Source organism: Xylocopa sonorina, chromosome 7 (genome assembly GCF_050948175.1).
Source record: "Xylocopa sonorina isolate GNS202 chromosome 7, iyXylSono1_principal, whole genome shotgun sequence".
Lineage (NCBI taxonomy): Eukaryota > Metazoa > Arthropoda > Insecta > Hymenoptera > Apidae > Xylocopa > Xylocopa sonorina.
In genome coordinates, this window is record NC_135199.1 from 10,856,042 (window position 1) to 10,873,489 (window position 17,448).

The 17,448-nt window shown below is 47.9% G+C and overlaps 1 protein-coding gene across 1 annotated transcript in view; it reads right to left on the minus strand.

Annotated features, from left to right (window-relative positions):
• The window catches only part of LOC143425095 (prolyl 4-hydroxylase subunit alpha-1-like), a 35,558-nt gene extending 23,675 nt beyond the window's left edge, over positions 1-11,883 (minus strand). Inside the window, exon 1 of the mRNA XM_076897589.1 lies at positions 11,667-11,883. Within this exon, the coding sequence (XP_076753704.1) occupies positions 11,667-11,869 (203 nt within the window). The 5' untranslated portion in view covers positions 11,870-11,883. The remainder of the gene's footprint in view (positions 1-11,666) is intronic.
• Between the last annotated feature and the right edge of the window lie 5,565 nt (positions 11,884-17,448).

Below are 17,448 nucleotides of genomic sequence, written 5' to 3' on the forward strand. Positions count from 1 at the left end.
TACGTCCACTGTACTTATAATACCCGTACCAACGACAATAATTAACAATTCACGATAAAATCACAAAGCATCCGTCGCTACGCGAAATCCTTTTCAACGAAGTACCATTGTTCGAAGTAACAGTGATGCCGTCGAATACTCACGCAAATGTTCAAAATTTCGCTACCTATATTGTATTCTATCGAGTAACGTTAATACCTGTCGTATGAATCAGTTTTTCAATCGAGGGACCGATGTTATTAACCGAGAACCACTCGCGACCCTTTAACAGAGGTCCCCTCCGAATAACGCTACACCGACTTACTATAATTAATGCGGGATCGCGTATTCAGCAAACAGCGTGGCCCTACGTCAGCAGATTCGCCGACATTAACCCGGGCATAATCACGCGTTGCCGCAGCGTCTGAGCGATATCCGGAATTACGCGGCGATCAATACGGTAAAGACGTATTGTGCGCCACGAGACGCGGCTTCCTCGTTGGCTAATACCCTCTCGCGTGGGTGATCACCGAGCGCGGTGCTGCGAGTAAAAGACGGACGAGTGGTTCCCTTCGAAGCTCCGTGGCAATGGTCCTCGCGGAGGTTCCCTCTGTTCCGTCGACGATAATGGAAGATTGTTGGTAATTACGTAGTTCTTGTCGCGTTGCGAACCGAATAGGGGATGTTTACGATCACGTTACACGCGTGGTTCCGTTCGAAGCTACGTGGCAACGATCCTCGCGGAGGTTCCCTCTGTCTCGTCGACGATAATGGAAGATTGTAGGTAATCGCGTAGTTCTTGTCGCGATGCGAACCGAATAGAGGATGTTTACGATTACGCAGTGGGAATTAGTTTCTATGGTAGCTTTTTTGGGTGTGTACGATGACCGTATTGTTAAGCGATGGTTGAGCGGTCGCTTTCGAAAGCACCAAGTATCATATCGACGGAAATAGTGGAAAATATCTGATCTTCGAATATACCAACGCGTGTCAGTAACGTCAGTTCCAAGGACCGAGCGTCTGAACCATCTCGCGCTAGGGCACCCAGTGCACACCCCACCCAGACACCACCTACTCCGCTTCAATCCATATTTATATCCCAGAAACCAGGTCGTGGTATTTATCGCATCCCCAGCTGCAACAGCCATAAAAGCGAACCTTAACCACCCCCTCAGAGAGCGTGTCGGTTCCCGTTCGTAGCAGCTTTCGTTTTCACGATCAATCGCGTGAACGGCGAGACTCGATTCGACCGACGAACCCTTGCGGTTCCTCCGTTTAACGGATCGCTCTGTACAACGGCCATCTTGTCACGGCTACGATACGGCTCCATTTTCGACGTAGTCGCGGGAGATCGGCGCGATAATTCTCGCGGCTCGTTGCTCGTTCACCGTCTGCGCGACAGCCCCCGCGCGATTAATCGCCCCCGCGACGGAAGTCGATTATAACGTAACGATTTAACGGGGCGGCGGAGCGCGGTGATCCCGGCAACAAATTTTCGAGGGCTGTGCGACGGGACGGTGAACTTTGCCCATTAACGGCCGCGAGCATTGTTTCCAGCTTTTTCGCCGCTCCCTTCGAACGATCGCTTCCGGATTCTGATAAACTGCTGTTTGATGGGTTTTGTTCGAATTGTTCCACGGGTAAAATTGTTCAGCGGTAATTTCGCGTGGATCAAGCGAGCGTAATTAGCGTCCGGTTTGTTATTACGGTATATAGACAGCGGTATTTGTCATTATTTTTTTATTTACTTGACAATACGTTTCTTTTTTTCTTTTTTTATCAGTGACGCTCGAGTTGCTTTTTTTCATCACTTCTACGTGACGAGCTTTCTGAAGGGGAGTTTGCAATTAAAGAAGAATTAATCCTCGTCTCATTTGTCAACAAGGTGTTGCTATTGATCAACCAAACAAGGCGCAGCTAAATCCGCATATCAATTAGCACCGCGTATCTAGTCGCAAAGAACGCGTGATGAAAATTTGCATTCAATTTCCATACCTCTGCGGACGCATAGATTACTGCACCGTCGATGCATATGGAAATAACGATTTACGGGGAAAAAATAGACGTCGATGATACAGATATTTCCTTCAATTGGATTCGACTGCAAAAAATTCAGTTCGAAGAAAAGAGATGAGAAAATACGAAGCTCGCGGACTCTTTTCCTAATTCGCTCGAATCGAGTTAACATTTTCTCGGCTGGAGCCAATTAGCTCGGCGTTTCTTTCGAAACCGTGTGCCGTCCATAGCCGCGCGGGGGCATCGAACGAGATCGACTTCCGGGCAACTTTTTCCTAATTGCATCGCGCTTATCGCGATACAGTGGACTACCCCGGCAATTTAATCGCTAATTGAAATTTTTGCCAACGCCGCCTGCAAAAATTGGATAACGCTAACTCCGGCGAACTTTCGACGCGATGCAACGAAACGGGCGGAAGGGGAAGGAAATAAGAACGCGGCAAGTAGGCGGATGAAAAGTTTAGCAAAGCTTGCGCGCTAACGTTCGAGTAGATTTAGGTCGATGTAGATACTGTGCGTTAGAACTTGAGATGGATTTTCTTGCGCGTCTCAATCTCGTACGTGACTGTAGCCTCGATAGCCTCTAATCGTTGGCAAAATATTTGCAGCCGAACGTCTGCGTCTAAACGAAACTCAATCTCTATAGATACCCCATACTTGCATCGAAAAAAATGCGTTTCAGTCGGTATTTACACGTATCCGACGTTTAAACAAGCCTACCTACGTAGATGTTTAATAGTCTCAGAAAAAAATGCATTTCAATCTCTGACAGTGGACATTTGTCCACTGTCTAAACAAGTCTGGCCTACATAGACGTTCGTATCATCTCCCTTACAAAAATACAATCCGCTCAGTGTCTACATTTGTTCAGCACCTTAGCTAAACCAAACTTAAAAGACGTGAAATAAATACATCAGAGGAATGCATTCCATACACTTTCCACGATACGATCCATTAACCTCGACAATTGCCCTTAAAAACATCTAAGACAGCGTACCGAAGATTAATCGGCAGTTAATTAGAGCTGGTACGAGGCCGGGCAGGGATAATTCCATCAGCCAGGCAGCCATTGTCAGGCTAATGCCCCTGTGATATTGGCCTGGCCAGATATACCGATGACAGTCACAGCCTGATATACATCCCAGGCATTGTCGCGAACGCCAGACACGTTTCCACGTGTAACACGCGGTTCCTACACGTGTACACGCGCGTGCTCCTCTTCCCTCTGTGCATCGTTAACGCGCCACCCTCGATACACGTGTGCGCGCGTGCACGCGCGTTCTCAGTTCGATTATCGTCCACACTTTTCCTAAGACTGCATCTTCTCGATGCACTTGCACTTAGACTTTCGTTTACAATCGACAAACGTAGCTTTCAAAGCTCCACGCAAAGTCCTCGGTTCTCGAATGATTAACATCGCTACGATCATTTTTATCTCGACTCTACTGGCCAAAGAAATTTTATTCCACGAGTTTCCAATACTTTCAACGCACCAGAGAGTGCTACGCATACGATGGCCAATAGCTATGGTGCGAACGTTCGCGCGACGTCGTCGATCTCAGCATCATCGCCGTCGTCGTTGGCGTAGTTTGACCGTGGTGTCTCCTGTCGCGAGACACCATCGCGGTGTCTACGGATACGAGAGTTATCCACGCGGGGTGATATTGTCTCGTGTCACCCGCCTCGGAGCCACCCAACGACGCGATAAAATTATGCCGTCGACGAGACGTGTTAACGGCCGAGACGCGATACCCAGGGCGACGGTAATTCAGTCTGACGGGGCATGGTCGCTTTAGACTGACGTCGAGGCTTAAGGTGACGGCTGCGGGCTGGGTTCGTACGCGCATCGCTATTCAGGTTAGGGTTGGAGCTTGACGAGGGTGCTCCCTGCGAGCAGATATTTTTCCGTCGGCTTTTCGCCTCTTTCTTTGATACTTTTGTGGTTGCGATGGATGTTTTATGCTTCTATTCGTTAACCCTTTGCGCTCTGTTCACTCGACGTTGATAAAGAAAGGAAAGGAACGAATGTAGATTGGTATTGGTGTTGGTGGTTTACGTATTGCAAAAGGGGTAAACAACGATTTTCTATAACACATACGTTATTTCAGACGTTCACAATTAGATTAAACGTATAGCATTACTGTTTAATATTGTTATTGGTATCGCCGCGCGGCATTAACGCCGAATTGCGGTCAACGAGAATCTAGCGAGGATTATCAAGGATTTGCAATCTGTGCTTTCTGCTGTAATTAATACACATACGTGGTCAAATATTGCCTATTTCGTTCCTGTGAACTAATAGCCGAGAAATTATTTTTTTAACATACAGAAGAGTTGTTAAAGAATATCATCTCCTAGCCAAATTGTCTACGAATATCGAAAATAATATTCGACACGTTATAGCGGTGACGTCAAAAAGCCTGGCATTACAGCTTTAAATTCAACGTTATCAAGAGGATCGTTAAGCGATTGCCAAAGTGGACGATCGATTCGTTGGATCAATCGCGTTAGAGTAGAACATCGAAGGATCACGAATCGCATTGCTCGCGTACGCTCATTAGACACTGAAAATCGACGAAAAGAGACAACCGCAAGCTGCTTTCGTATTCATCGTATTCACCTTTCACCAGTTCGATTGCCATTAACTCGTTAATGTTGATCGGTTCACGAGTATCGCGAAACCGCTTAATTATACACGTCCCCATATCGCATCGTGTCTTCATTTACGTTTAAACAGATTTTTTTCTACCTTTTCCAGTTTGCAGGGGTTGAATGTATATATATTTTTTTTTTTACAAGCGTTGTTCTCCCAATGGGAACGAAAATAAGCGACGAGGACGGAAATAACACGAAATTTGTATATCGCGTCGATCGAAATCAACCCCCCCCGAACAAAGGGCTGCAAAAATGAAGCGACAAAAAACCGATGGACACAACGCGTCAGCCGATGGAGTGTGAACGCGTTGAGCTAATTTCGCGCGGCATTTGGCCCGCCTGGAAAACAAGCAGTGGATCGTGCGAATGAAAAACCGACTCACCCCTACAAAAAAAAAAGCGTCCAGCAACGAAGGCCGCAAAAAAAGCAGGTGAATTTTGCGAAAGGGAGGCACAGATTTTAATCGCGTGCATTATCGATGCGAATACAGCAACGTGTAACTCATCAAGTACCTTTCAGACGGACAATCGACAAAGTATTCATGTTTCACGTTATTTCACGTTCATGGTCGAAGAAAAATGAAATTCAACGCGTACGCGTGTTCAATGTGGATCTCTTTTCGCGAAGAAAAATGGAGGGATAGAAAGAGAGCGGCGGCAAATAGAAATTCGTGATTCCGCGGTGGTAACGCGGAACAATCTCGTTCGAGCAACCCTCTTTCGAGCAATAACGAGGCACGCTGTTCGCGCCGCGTTTAATCGAACGCGTGTAAAGCGCGCAAGCTCCGGGAAATTGACTTGGCGTTCCGGTGTCGCGAATGATTCGCGATCGATCACCGTGGCGAAACGACGCGGGTCATCGTCGAGTTTTTACCGGCGCCCGCGCCACCGCCACCCCTCTGAAATTTCCAATTAAACGGGCTCGAACGGGGGAAACTCGCGGGATGCATAACTCTAGCCGATGCTCTCGATTTCGAGCCGTGAATTCTTTTTCCATCGGTGCCATCTTTCGTTTCGAATCGCTGTTCGAAGTTCTCATCTCGACTGGAGAACGAATCCAAATGATTTAAGGGGTGAAATCACGGTTTCAATGGTTGACGTGGATTTGCTTAGAATTTTTTCACATTTTTTTCCTCCGTTCGTCTTCTACTATTTAGTCGCATCGAGGTTTGAAATTGTCGTTGCAACTTGACGGGAAATTTTGGTTCGAAAGTCGTAAATTAATCAGGGAATATGTAACTATTATAAATAATGTTTTAGAGCTATACGTGTACGATGTACGCGCATATTAATCCTTTCTAAGTAAATTCAAACTGCCACAGAAGCAGTACGGTTGAGTCCCTCGCGTAACTGTGCGTTCGCTTGAACTCCCACGTGCAAAACGCTCTCACGAGTTCACTCCTGAACTGAATCTCGATCAGACCTACGCCCGCAACTACTCAAACGTTCCAACTACAGGCGCAAGTGGAACGACTAAACACCGTTCCGTTATTCTTCGAAATCCCAGATTCACACCTTTACGCTTTCCACTCTGAGCAATCGCAAACGGAATAAATTCGAAAGACTCGACAGCTCTGTGTCTGCATTTTCCATCGGAATTTGGCCTTTCACGCGGACACACGTGGTCATAGTTTGATCGATATCTGGCTTGAACAAGCTGACTCTGTGTATATACGTATCGCGAAGGCTTGAGATGGGACGAAAAGATTAAAGAAAAATGTAATTAGTGGAGGGATTATCGTAGCGAGGATTACTCCCTGCTAACTCCAGACAACCGAGATTTGCGGGCTCGCCTTATTTCTAACAAGTTCGAATGAAAGTCAGGTTCGTTCTACTACGTGTACGGATGCCATTCTCTATCCACATCCAGTGAATCGTCCTAAGATATTTTCGATATAAAAATTTAAATAATTGAGCGCTTTTGAAGACGAGAAAAGTACGAATAAATTTCACAAAAAACATTAAAATAAATTAAAACCAATTCCAGTAAAATCCAGCATCTTCGATTCCGTTTATCCTACCCTTTTCGACCATTCATTGAAACTGTCGCCCCCAAGACAACGCTTTAACAATCCCCAAATACCCGCCACCCTCGTCGATCGATAATCGTACGCGAATTGAGTCATCGTATCTCGACAAAGAGGCGTTCCAGTTTAATTTCAATGAAGGAACGCGTGACACTACCCATGGGAGTCGTGTCGCGTTTAATCGCACCTTTTTACCGGGTGAATCGTCGTTGTTCCGGAACTCGATCGTAGGCTTTGACAAGGATATCGTTGAAACAGAGACTCGAGATCCGCGTTCGAGCCTCCCGCACACTGCAAGCGCGCGTAGAAACGAGTCATTTGGTATTAAGCGCGAACGAAAGTCGCTCGAAGCAAGTATTAATTGCTCCGTTTCAGAGCTGCCGCGTTCCGCGAGCGATATCAATTGGAGCGTGTATACATGTACGTGTGTCTCGTACAAGTAGGTGCGGAGAGGGGTTAGTTATATAGCGTGAGGATGATTTGTATGATTGTTCGTCTGTGTCGTCTTGCATCGAGGATTGTCTCGATATATCAAATAGAGAAGAGTTCGTATATCGTGCTTTTTTCATTTTTTTTTTATAGTTGTTTTCTCGCGCGATGCAGGGGGTGGAAATGCGCAGATTGTTTCTGAAAGGTCCTCCGAGCCTCTCGATCGTGTCACGCGCGAGCGATTTTTTTTTATAGACGGCGATGGATTGAAAAACGCGACACGCGATCGGTGCGAGCACTCTAGCGACGTTTGTCGAAAGTATTCCCAGCGATTTTCTCGAAATACCTTTACCAAATGTAAATAACAGCGTACTTTTAATCAATTGAAAAGCGTTGAAAAATAATTCCTCCCACCAAGAACGCTACTCTCGACAAAACGAAAGACCAACCCTTAAAATTCCATATCGAACAAAATCGCGATTCATCTCGAACGTGATCGAGATCGACGATGAAATCAATGATCAGAAGACGCTCAAATGCGAGCACCCCTCGCGCGCAGCTTCTCGCAAGACGGAAGTGGCTGCAGGGCCCGGTCACGTGGAACGGATTCCTTGGAAAGTTGCGGGCACCGACGCGTGTCCGTTTAATATCCAGCAAACCGACCGTGCCTCGATCGGAATCCCGTGTCGGGGAAGTTTCACGCGTGACTTCGCGGAACGATCGGAACTGAACCGGCAACGCGCCCTTAATACCGCCACGGGAACTTATCTTTCGATCGCCCGCCGAAATTCTCTCAGCTGCGAACCTCAGCCGGACGTCCGCGAACCCTCGAAAGTTCTATCGATCTTCCTTGCGATCGAGTGCAGCTGGATCCACCGATAAAGGGATTCCTGCCAGATCTTAGCTAGAATTTCGAAGATCCTTCGAGATGGCGGTCCTCCTTGAGGAATTCTTCGGGAGGTTTTCAGGGGTTGAACAGGGGCTTTGATGGGGTTCAATGAATCTAGTGGAGGATAAGCGAAATATATAGCAGCTTCATAGAAGAGATATAGGTCGTTTTTTATTTTTAATGCTTTCTGAAAAGTATCAGCGAGGGTAACTCGAATATTTTAAGGGTAGTTAGAGAATTCATATTTGTGGGTTGTTAATTATTGACGTTGCTATTTTTATGGCTGTACATTGTGCACTGTGACTCGTCGTTCTTAATTAAAAGCGAAAAGAAAGGTATTTCCTTGGTATACTCTTATCACAGCGGTTCTAGGAAAAATAGTTTCGAGGGTTGTTTTCGTGTCTTCTACTCGAGTAGCATCGAACGATACGCGGAAGGATCGAAACAGGAAGTTCGCTGGGCTCGAGGATAAAGCGTGACCATTGATTCCTGGTGTAAATGGAGTTCCAGAGCAAATAGATCCGAGACTGATTAAATTTTCACGGGGATGCAAGTTCCTGGCTCCCCGAGGAAAAAGGGACAAACCGTTGGAATTCACCGTGTACAGGGTGTTCGATCTGATTCGCGAAATCTCGCACTATTTTCCCAAAGAATTTTCAAACTGCTGATAATCATTTTCACTCGTCTCCGTCGTCACTAGGTATCCTAATTTCTCGTAATAAGTATCGAGTATGGAAAATGTTCAAAATTATCCCGTCGACTCCTTCCCTTCGTCACGCACGCTCGAATGTTTACCCTTCCTGTGAGGCCAGTACGCTCGACACGCGCGTTTCCTGTCTGTTCACGTGGACGCTGCGGTAGGTACGGAGGACGCGCGTGCAGCCTCGTGTTTGGAGTGGCTCCAGGCGGATTTCGCGCGCGTAGAACGTTCGCCACGTGACTCGATTGCAATCGATCATCTCTGAATAGCCGGACGAGGACGAGTCGCGGCTGGATCCGACGTCTTTTCTTCGAGTTCAACTGTTTTATCCTATTGTACAACGTCTGTTGGGTACATTTACGTCTCTAAGAACGTTAGCGCACTTTATAATTTAAAGAAATTAAAGGTACGCCGTTTCTTATATACGCGAAGGAACCATTGCAATGTAAGGGATTCTCTGGAACTCTTAGCGTTCAGAATTTCAGACGAAATCGTCTATTCAGATCTAAACGTTACACGATCGAGGTCCTCGAAATTGTTCGACAACTTGGCCCCCTCCGCAATTATCGATACTCGCACGGAAATCGGTAATTCACCGTCGCCGCGGCTGCTCAGAGACTGGGCGGGTGATAGTCGGAGGCCGTTATCACGAGATTTCGAAAGTTCCATCGCGATAACTAGTTATTAATGCGGGCGTCCCGAGTTCGCCTTCGCGGGGATGTAACTGACAGCAACAATCGTTATTCGAAGGAAATTTTGGCGAGCGTTACTCGAACGGTTGGCACGTGACTCGATTGCGATTCGAGGGTCTGAATGACTGTCGAACGCACGCGTTCGTACGCGGCCGCGAGCCCGTGGAAGCCTCGCTCTGGCCTCGCTTCAACCCCCTCGCCCTCGTTCGCGCGGTTCCTTTATTTCTTACAACGGACCTGCTCGACAGTTTTAATGCCTTTTCAGATTTAACGCTCCGTCGTGTTTCTCGCCAGAACGAAAAGAACGCGCGCACGCGCCCGCCTCGACATCATCCTTCCTCCATTAGGGGTGTGAATTAATCGCAGCGAGAATTTCCCACGCTCTTTACCCTCGATTCTACGATTTTAACGAACCCCTCGATTTTTCCTCGCTACTTTCGACAAGACGCTACAAATTCCCGTAATTATTCGAAGACGCTGGGATTATTCAACCCCATCGTTCGATCGGATCCCTTAATCACCCCGCTGACCGCTACAATAACTTCCCAAACTAACTTCGCGCCGGCTGCATAATTCAAGGGACACGGGAAACGAGGCGACGAATATTCAGAAGTGAAATCAGCCCGAAATCTCGTCGAATTTCAATCGCGAGGTTCAATCGAGAAACCACAGGCTTCCTCCGCGATCGCTATCGTCCCGTGGCGAACCACGAACGAGGGGAGGAAAAAAAAAAAAGAAAAACAACAAGAGACAGAGGACGAAGATAGCGCCGTTTGTTTCCCCCGAGAAGTAATTACACGATGGTCGGATTAAAAATAAAAGCGAGACGATCGTCGTGGGCCAGGCTCGGAAATATGGCGGCCGCACGAATCGCCAGCGAGTCTCCTACGAAGAATCTCCACGGACCGTCCGAAGATAAGAAGGCGAGAGAGACGGGGATGGAAGCTGCGGTCCGGCGGCCACATTCTTAACGTTTTTCGCCCGGCTCTCCTCTTATTTCCTGGTGGATCGGTATCGAGTCGGGCAGCCGGCCAAATCGCACCCCTGGGAGGATAAAAACGAGCGACGCGGCGGCGCGAGGGGGTTGCGGAATTATTGGCGGCCGCGAAACGGGGCTGGGAAATCTTTTTTATATTCTTGCGCGGGCCTTTGTCCGCGGGGCGAGGCCACCCCCTGAAAAAAATCGACCGCCGACGTGCCGCGAATGCGGCACTGGGGATTCGATTATGGCGTCCCGCGGCGACTCCTCGACTTCTTTCTCTTATTTCACCCCGTTTTACGACCGCTGCCTATCCGCCGGGGAATTACTATCCTTCACGTCAGTTCAGAATTGAAACGCACGGTAGGAACGCGCGTGGTAAATATTTCTGGGACGGAGATTCGGGTCGTTCATTTTGAAACTTGGTCTAAGAGTCCATCTGCGTTCAGTATCGAGATGGTTTTTAATTATGAGAAGCTATCAGTTGCATTTGGTGTTTCTTTAAATATCTGGAGAAGTGATCGAAGATACCAGGACGTGGCCAGAAAGTTGGACCAAGATAGGGAGGATAAAAACAGGGAGATTCGACGGAGAAGGGGGGTGGGACCCTCGAAGAGGAGATTACGAGGCTTCGTACGAATCGTGGAGGGCCCGTGGAAGGGGGATGGCGGGCGTTTACGGAGCGTAAAATTACATCGGGCCATTTCTAAGGGCGTCGTCCAATAGCGCGGAGTATAACCGATAATCCGTCGGTCGAAAATCGTTTCCCGTACTTTCCGCTGTTACGATTGTCCGGCTCGCTGGATCCAGCGAGAATTTACCGCGTTCGACGTTCCTCTCGATGTTGCTTGATAACATGCTATTAAATCTGTCGATTACGACGACCCAGTTGCGACGCGCGCCCCACTTTCCAAGGCTGTGTTCTTCGCGCATCGATTTCTGAACGATCAGAGACGCGAGAGTTCAATTGAGAACGTCTGCACTTTCATTAGCCATCGACTTACTTAGTTTCCTTAACGATTTCTCAGTTTTGGAGATTTATAATCCAAAAATTTATAATCCCAATGAAAATCTGCGTCAGCCAGGACGTAAAGCAGAGGTAAACGACCACGCGCTTAAAATTCGAAACGATCGACCATCACGAAAGTTAACCACCGACCACCTCCGCGGAAATGGGGTTCTAAACTATACGCTTCGCGAAGAGACGATGGTCGTGACCCAACGGGGGACGTTCGAACGAGCTCGTTGAACCTCTCGAACCGGGTTAAGCCAGCGCACTAATCGTAATCGTAAAACTTACTTTCTCAGAGTGGCCAGGCGTTCTTCCTGCGCTTTGATGTAGCCGTTCAGCGTGTCGATCAGCACCGCCTCTGTCTCCAGCAGCTCCTCCATGTCCGCCAACGCGGTGTACAGCTCCGCGACGCACCCCCGTCGCAGCCACGTGCTCGTCACCGCGAACAGAACCGCCAGACTGATCAACCCTGACATCCCTCTGGCTCTCATTCTCGTTCTACGCTCTGAAATCACGAAAAAGGTGGGTGAAACGGTGGGTGAAGGGTAATAATTGTTACGAATAGCATTTTTTTTTGTTTTAGAGGTGCATTCTGCAGATGGGGAGTAGAATTATTTTCAAATTACTGTCTCTATCTTAAAAGCGAAGATAAAGCACGGCTACAATCGCTAGGGGTAGCGTTCACGAAGCGGCGAAGGGGATGGAAGCATCACCAACAGCAGCGATTCGTTTCGTCGATTAATCGTCGCCGATACTCGATCGACTCTCGTCTTCTTTTTCATCCTATTTTCACCCAGCCCCCAATTCTCGTCCCTCGCGTCCGTCTCTCGCCCGTTTCGCCGATGGAACCGTTCACTTTTTCGCTCGAGAAAAAAGGACAACAACAGCGACACTAACGAGGATCAAATGAAGATAGATGGCTATCAATTAATCACGCGTCCGGAGAAAAAAATGTTCCCGGATTGATTCGAACCTTCGTAGTTCCGTGTGCTTAGCGATCATCCCGTCGCTCTTGTTTCTTCTTCTCCCGTCGTTCTCCGCCCGCTTTGTCACGAAACGTGCCGCGGACGTTGCATGGACTTTCCAGTAGCGTCGATGGATTTATCGGTGGACTTTTCGAATTAACAAGACTAACTCGAATAACTGGAAATATCTTGTTTAAAAAACGCTATCGTTTGCTTCGCAATTTTCAGTTTTTTTTTCTATGCAACGCATTATGCTACAATTTTACTGTCTTTTTAAAAAAAACGCCATATCAATTTCGCTCGCGTGCAAGGAGAACTCGATGGAAGATCGCTCGCATATTCAGTTCGATTAAACGATTATTCAACATCCAGCTTAATCGACAAACAACCGACCAGCGAGACGCGGCTGCCCGGAAGCGGAAGGCTAGCCTGCGAACTTCCCATCCTCTCTGTCACCGCCGCGGAATTGGCGTCCCTCGGAAAGAGACGAACGGACGAACGACTTCTAGCCAGGATGGCTGTGCGCCGCGACGGGAACTTGCGATGCTAATGCAATCGCGGAACTTTCGGCCAACTTTTTCCCCTCGGATCGCGCCGACGTCGTGAAACTGGATACCCCACCCGAAGGGGTGGTAAAACGAAACAAGAAAGAACGAAAGTTTCGAACTGCTAGTCGCGATGAATCGCGATAAGCGAATCGAAGTCGATCGAGAAACGGCTTTTCCTTTTTTTTTTTTTTTAATTCTACTTGCGAGTTCTGAGAGCGACTATAATTCGGACGGCAGCGAAATTGTGTTAGAATGTGCGACTGGAGTGGAAGCTCGAAGAGTTCGCAGCGTGAACGTGTGTTAACATTTTTTATTCCAGGATTTATCTACAAACTTGTTTCTCGAGGAATTGATTTGATACTGTCCAGGCGTTGAGGATGAAATCGAACGATTTTTATAGAAAACTCGCGTAGCCTAGGTGGAAACAAGGGGACCAACATGGCCGCGGCCCGTAAATAACGGGGTAATATGCCGGGTATTCCGTAACCCTTAAAATTCACGGGGGAAGACCGCGTCCCGAAATTCCTACGACGGCAATTCTCAATTCCGCGCCACGTTCCCCGCGTTCCTTCGCAAAAATGCCCTCGGATAAAAACGACGCTTCCGTTCCAACCTCAACCTTGTCCGCCGCGAAACATTCGACGCTTTATTAACTCGTAGGAATTTTAGTCGGACACCTTGCTCTCTCGTCTTCGCTTACGAACAGTCCAAGATTCAGCATTTTTTACGAATCCAAACGAGTTCCTTCGTACCTTTCAGAAAAATAAATACGTTTTTGATCAATTGGCGTTCGTTTAGCTTCCAGTTGGGGGTTTCATATATTTTCGAAGGTTCTCTCACGTTTAAATACCGACTATTTAATTTGTTAGCGATAAATATTCGTCGTTCCTCCCTCCATTCGCTAACCATAATTGCAGCCACCCTTCGCGAAAAGTCCAAGAGGCGTCTGGGCACCTACTAAAAATCCCTCTCGTCGTAAATCGTGGAAAGTTCCGGGCCGCTTCTTAAACTATCGATCGGGAGGTGCTCCTTCCTCGGTCCACGGGGTCGCGGGACCTCACGCGAATTAAAGAAAAATTCTCTAATCGAGTTGAAGCCCGGCAGTACGTCCTCCACGGTCGCGTGTTCGCGCAGCCCACTCGAAGTTTCCGCGAGAGACAGAGAGGGGTGGAGGATTAAAGTTGGGGGAGTCGCGCGACTTACACCTGCACGATCGACGATTTATTCCGTCACGCTGTCGCTTCGGAACTTCCTTCCTCCTTTTTCAACCCCCCGCCACTCGAAACCCCCTCCACCTCGTCCTCGTTTCGCCCGAGCCACCCCTTTTGTTCTCGTTTCACGGCCACTCGAAAGTTCAAGAGCGGTTGCTCGAACACGCGAATCGAGAGCCTCCGCGAAACTTGCGGCGAAGAGCAAGGGGGTGCTGGTTTAGAGATGAAGCACGCTCGAGGGAATATTTATTTTTTTTAAGCACCTCTCGGTTTCGAATTTCGTGCCGCGGAATCTGTGACGAGGCGCGGGTGTTTCGCGACCTCTCGGCCGTTAATCGTTTCGAAAATTGACATCCGCGTTGATACGCGAACTGGAGGGGTGGGTTTTGTCGAAATATTTGCTGCGAATTTCGAGGAATATTTATACCGATAATTCGAGCCAAATTGATTTCGATACTCAAAGGATTAATTGAATCCCCAACAACGATGCGATAAGGGTTGTCGTGGTGGTAGTCGCGGGAGGTTGCCTCCGTGCTTTAAAGAGCCTCGACGAGCCTTTGAGGAGAGTTTTATTTTCTAACTTTATGGACGTTAACTTTCTACGAGTCGAGGGTTGAGGAAAAAAAGAAAACACACCGTCGACCGTTTCTCCCCCTTGCGATATTGCGAAAAAGTGGATTTGCTCGCGCCATGTTTTTACTGTTTCGTTTATAGGCGATTTAAAGTTGGTCCTTTTGCGCGGCTACGACGATCCGTTTGAGAAATACCGTCGCTGTACACACAGAACCCGTTTTTGATGCGGAGTACGACAAACAGCGGTATTAATTAGTGTTGATTTTAGATATCAATGTTCGATATGGCGTGCGAGGGGATCGTGGCTCGTTTACTCCAGTTAATGTTACATTATAACCGATGTTAATTTCGAATCGCGTTATTGATACGAGCCGAGTTGTTCGGAAATTATACAGTGATCAATTCCCCGCGTGGAGAGCGTTCCGTGTTAATCCATCATTTTCGTACGTTTTACAATGTAATTAATAATTTTATCGGAAGGAGGTACCTGTTCGAGATTGATGGGGTCGAAAGACAGTGAACGTTCAATATTACACATTGCAAATGGATGTTAATGCACACTTGATATTCCGGAATTCAGATATTTATGAATTCGAAATTGTACAAATTATTAAACAGATAATTCTCGGAATAGAAGCTTTAAAGACTAAAAAATTGAAGATTTCAAATATTAAAAGGTACCAAATTTTAGAAGGTGGTATATCAGGTTCAGAAAAGACAGACGCAAGGATTCAGCAATCCGCCCAGCCAAGGACCTAAATCTTTAGGTCCACACGGGACAAATGCTCGCCAAAAACTCCACGCTCACGAGCACAGGGACAACAAAATACCCACCCCTTCGGCAAATCATAACTTTCGCTCGTAAAGCAATCGTGCTCGCTCGATCGCAAGAGGAGCCTCGAGGCAAGAGGCCAGCAGGCTGGAGAGAAACAGAGAGCGGAGAAATAGAGTGTGGGGAGAGGGGTGGGTGGAAAAAATCTTGGTTCTCCCCTCCATTGTGCTACGTGAAAAGCGGGAAGCAGTTCGCGGAAGAAGCGGCGGCACGAGAGACCCCTTAACGTTTTACGAACTTTTGGAAACGGCTCTTCTTCGGTTTCAATGGCTCTTCTCTCGCCCCCTCCCTCCCTCCCTCCGTCCACTCCAACCCCCCACCCACACCCTCGAACCTTTTTCATCCAGGAAAAACGAGGGTAGATACGATTCCGCGGGACAAAAGGGTGATTCGTTCGCGAAAAACGCGGCCCCGTCCGAGGGGGTGAGAAACGGTGCCTGGCGAGTGGCCGCCGCGGCGGCCACCGGAAATCCGATCGTCTCTGTATAATTTCGCGCGGTTAGCTGCGTGCCAGCCACCAGCGGTCGTTTCACTTACCCTCGCAGTTATTGAATGGCACCGCGGTTCGCATCGAAACCGACGTTAATCGCGTTTCACGATAATTGCTGTCGAAAGCTGATCACTTAGCGGAAGCTCGAACGTTTCCATCAGCGTCTGTGTCGCGGTTTAAATATTTTTCTGGCGCCCCTTCCTGTTTCTTTTATCGCGCAGTGGATCGATTTTAATCGACGCACGATTAACGTTTCCTTTAACTTCAATTCCCACAGTTTTCTACTGGAAACGAAGATCCTTTGCATCAGCAGATAAAGTGATAGATCGTTCACGGAACCTGAGAAACTCTGTTTCGATTGGCGCGGAGTTTTCAGGAATTACGCTTTACCCTCCCTCCCCCCTGGTTTCGAAGCCGTGGAAACGGTTTAATTTATGCTGGCGAGTTTCTACGAGTGTATTACCGGATCCATTAGTTCCGGCTGTCCGGCGCGAATTTCTATGAATTTCGCCCGGGCGAATTTGTGCAAATTGCCGGGCGAAACGAGAAATTCAACTTCCCACGGTTAATTGAGCGCCGATCGAGGGAAATTAGTCCGCGTTAAAGCGGACGCGATGGACTTCGCGGCCGCGACCACGTCGAACGCGAGGGAATTAGGTGAACTACCGGAAACACGCCCGATCCGTTCCCAGGGAACGTTGCTACCACCGCTACGCGGAACGAGAGATCATTGCCAAACGAGTAAACATTTTTCGTGATCGGAATTTTCGAAAAATTTCCCCACCGTGGATCTCCGCTTCCAAATATTAGCTCCATCAGCGAGTAACGCGTGGATTATCGGCGAAATCTCGCGAGCATTTCAGGGAAACACTCCTCGGGTAAACACTCTTTCAAGTCAAATTCGTTCTCGATGTTAATCAAATTCGAATAACAGTCCGTAGTTTAATTAGAAAGAGAATTTGGAATTTGAATAATCCGCATAAAATATTCCACGCGGCGGGAACTAATAGAAGGGAAAAGATATGGGGTTCATTAACTTCATCCCTGGCTGTAAAAACCCACATTCCACTGTTACAATACCTACACGTTATCATAATCGCCTTTACCCCGGTTAAGAACGTCCAGAAAATTATGCCCCGAGTGATTTAATCTTCATCAAGGCGGCCATTCTCGTTACCAAGTGGCCCACCCCCCGCGGTGGCAGCTACACATTAAATTAATTCTTCTAAACCGACGGCGAGCCGTTCAAAGGTCCACGGAGGGGAACAGTGGAGGGCGGTTGAAAGCCGGGCCCCCCGGAAATCTCTCTGAAAGGACAGCGTTAATTAAGCGCCACCCCGGAAGAATAGACCCTCCAGGGGGTGAGACATAGAGAGAGAGAGAGAGAGAGAGAGAGAGAGAGAGAGAGAGAGAGAGAGAGAGAGAGGACTAGGAACGCGGGTTGGTCGAGA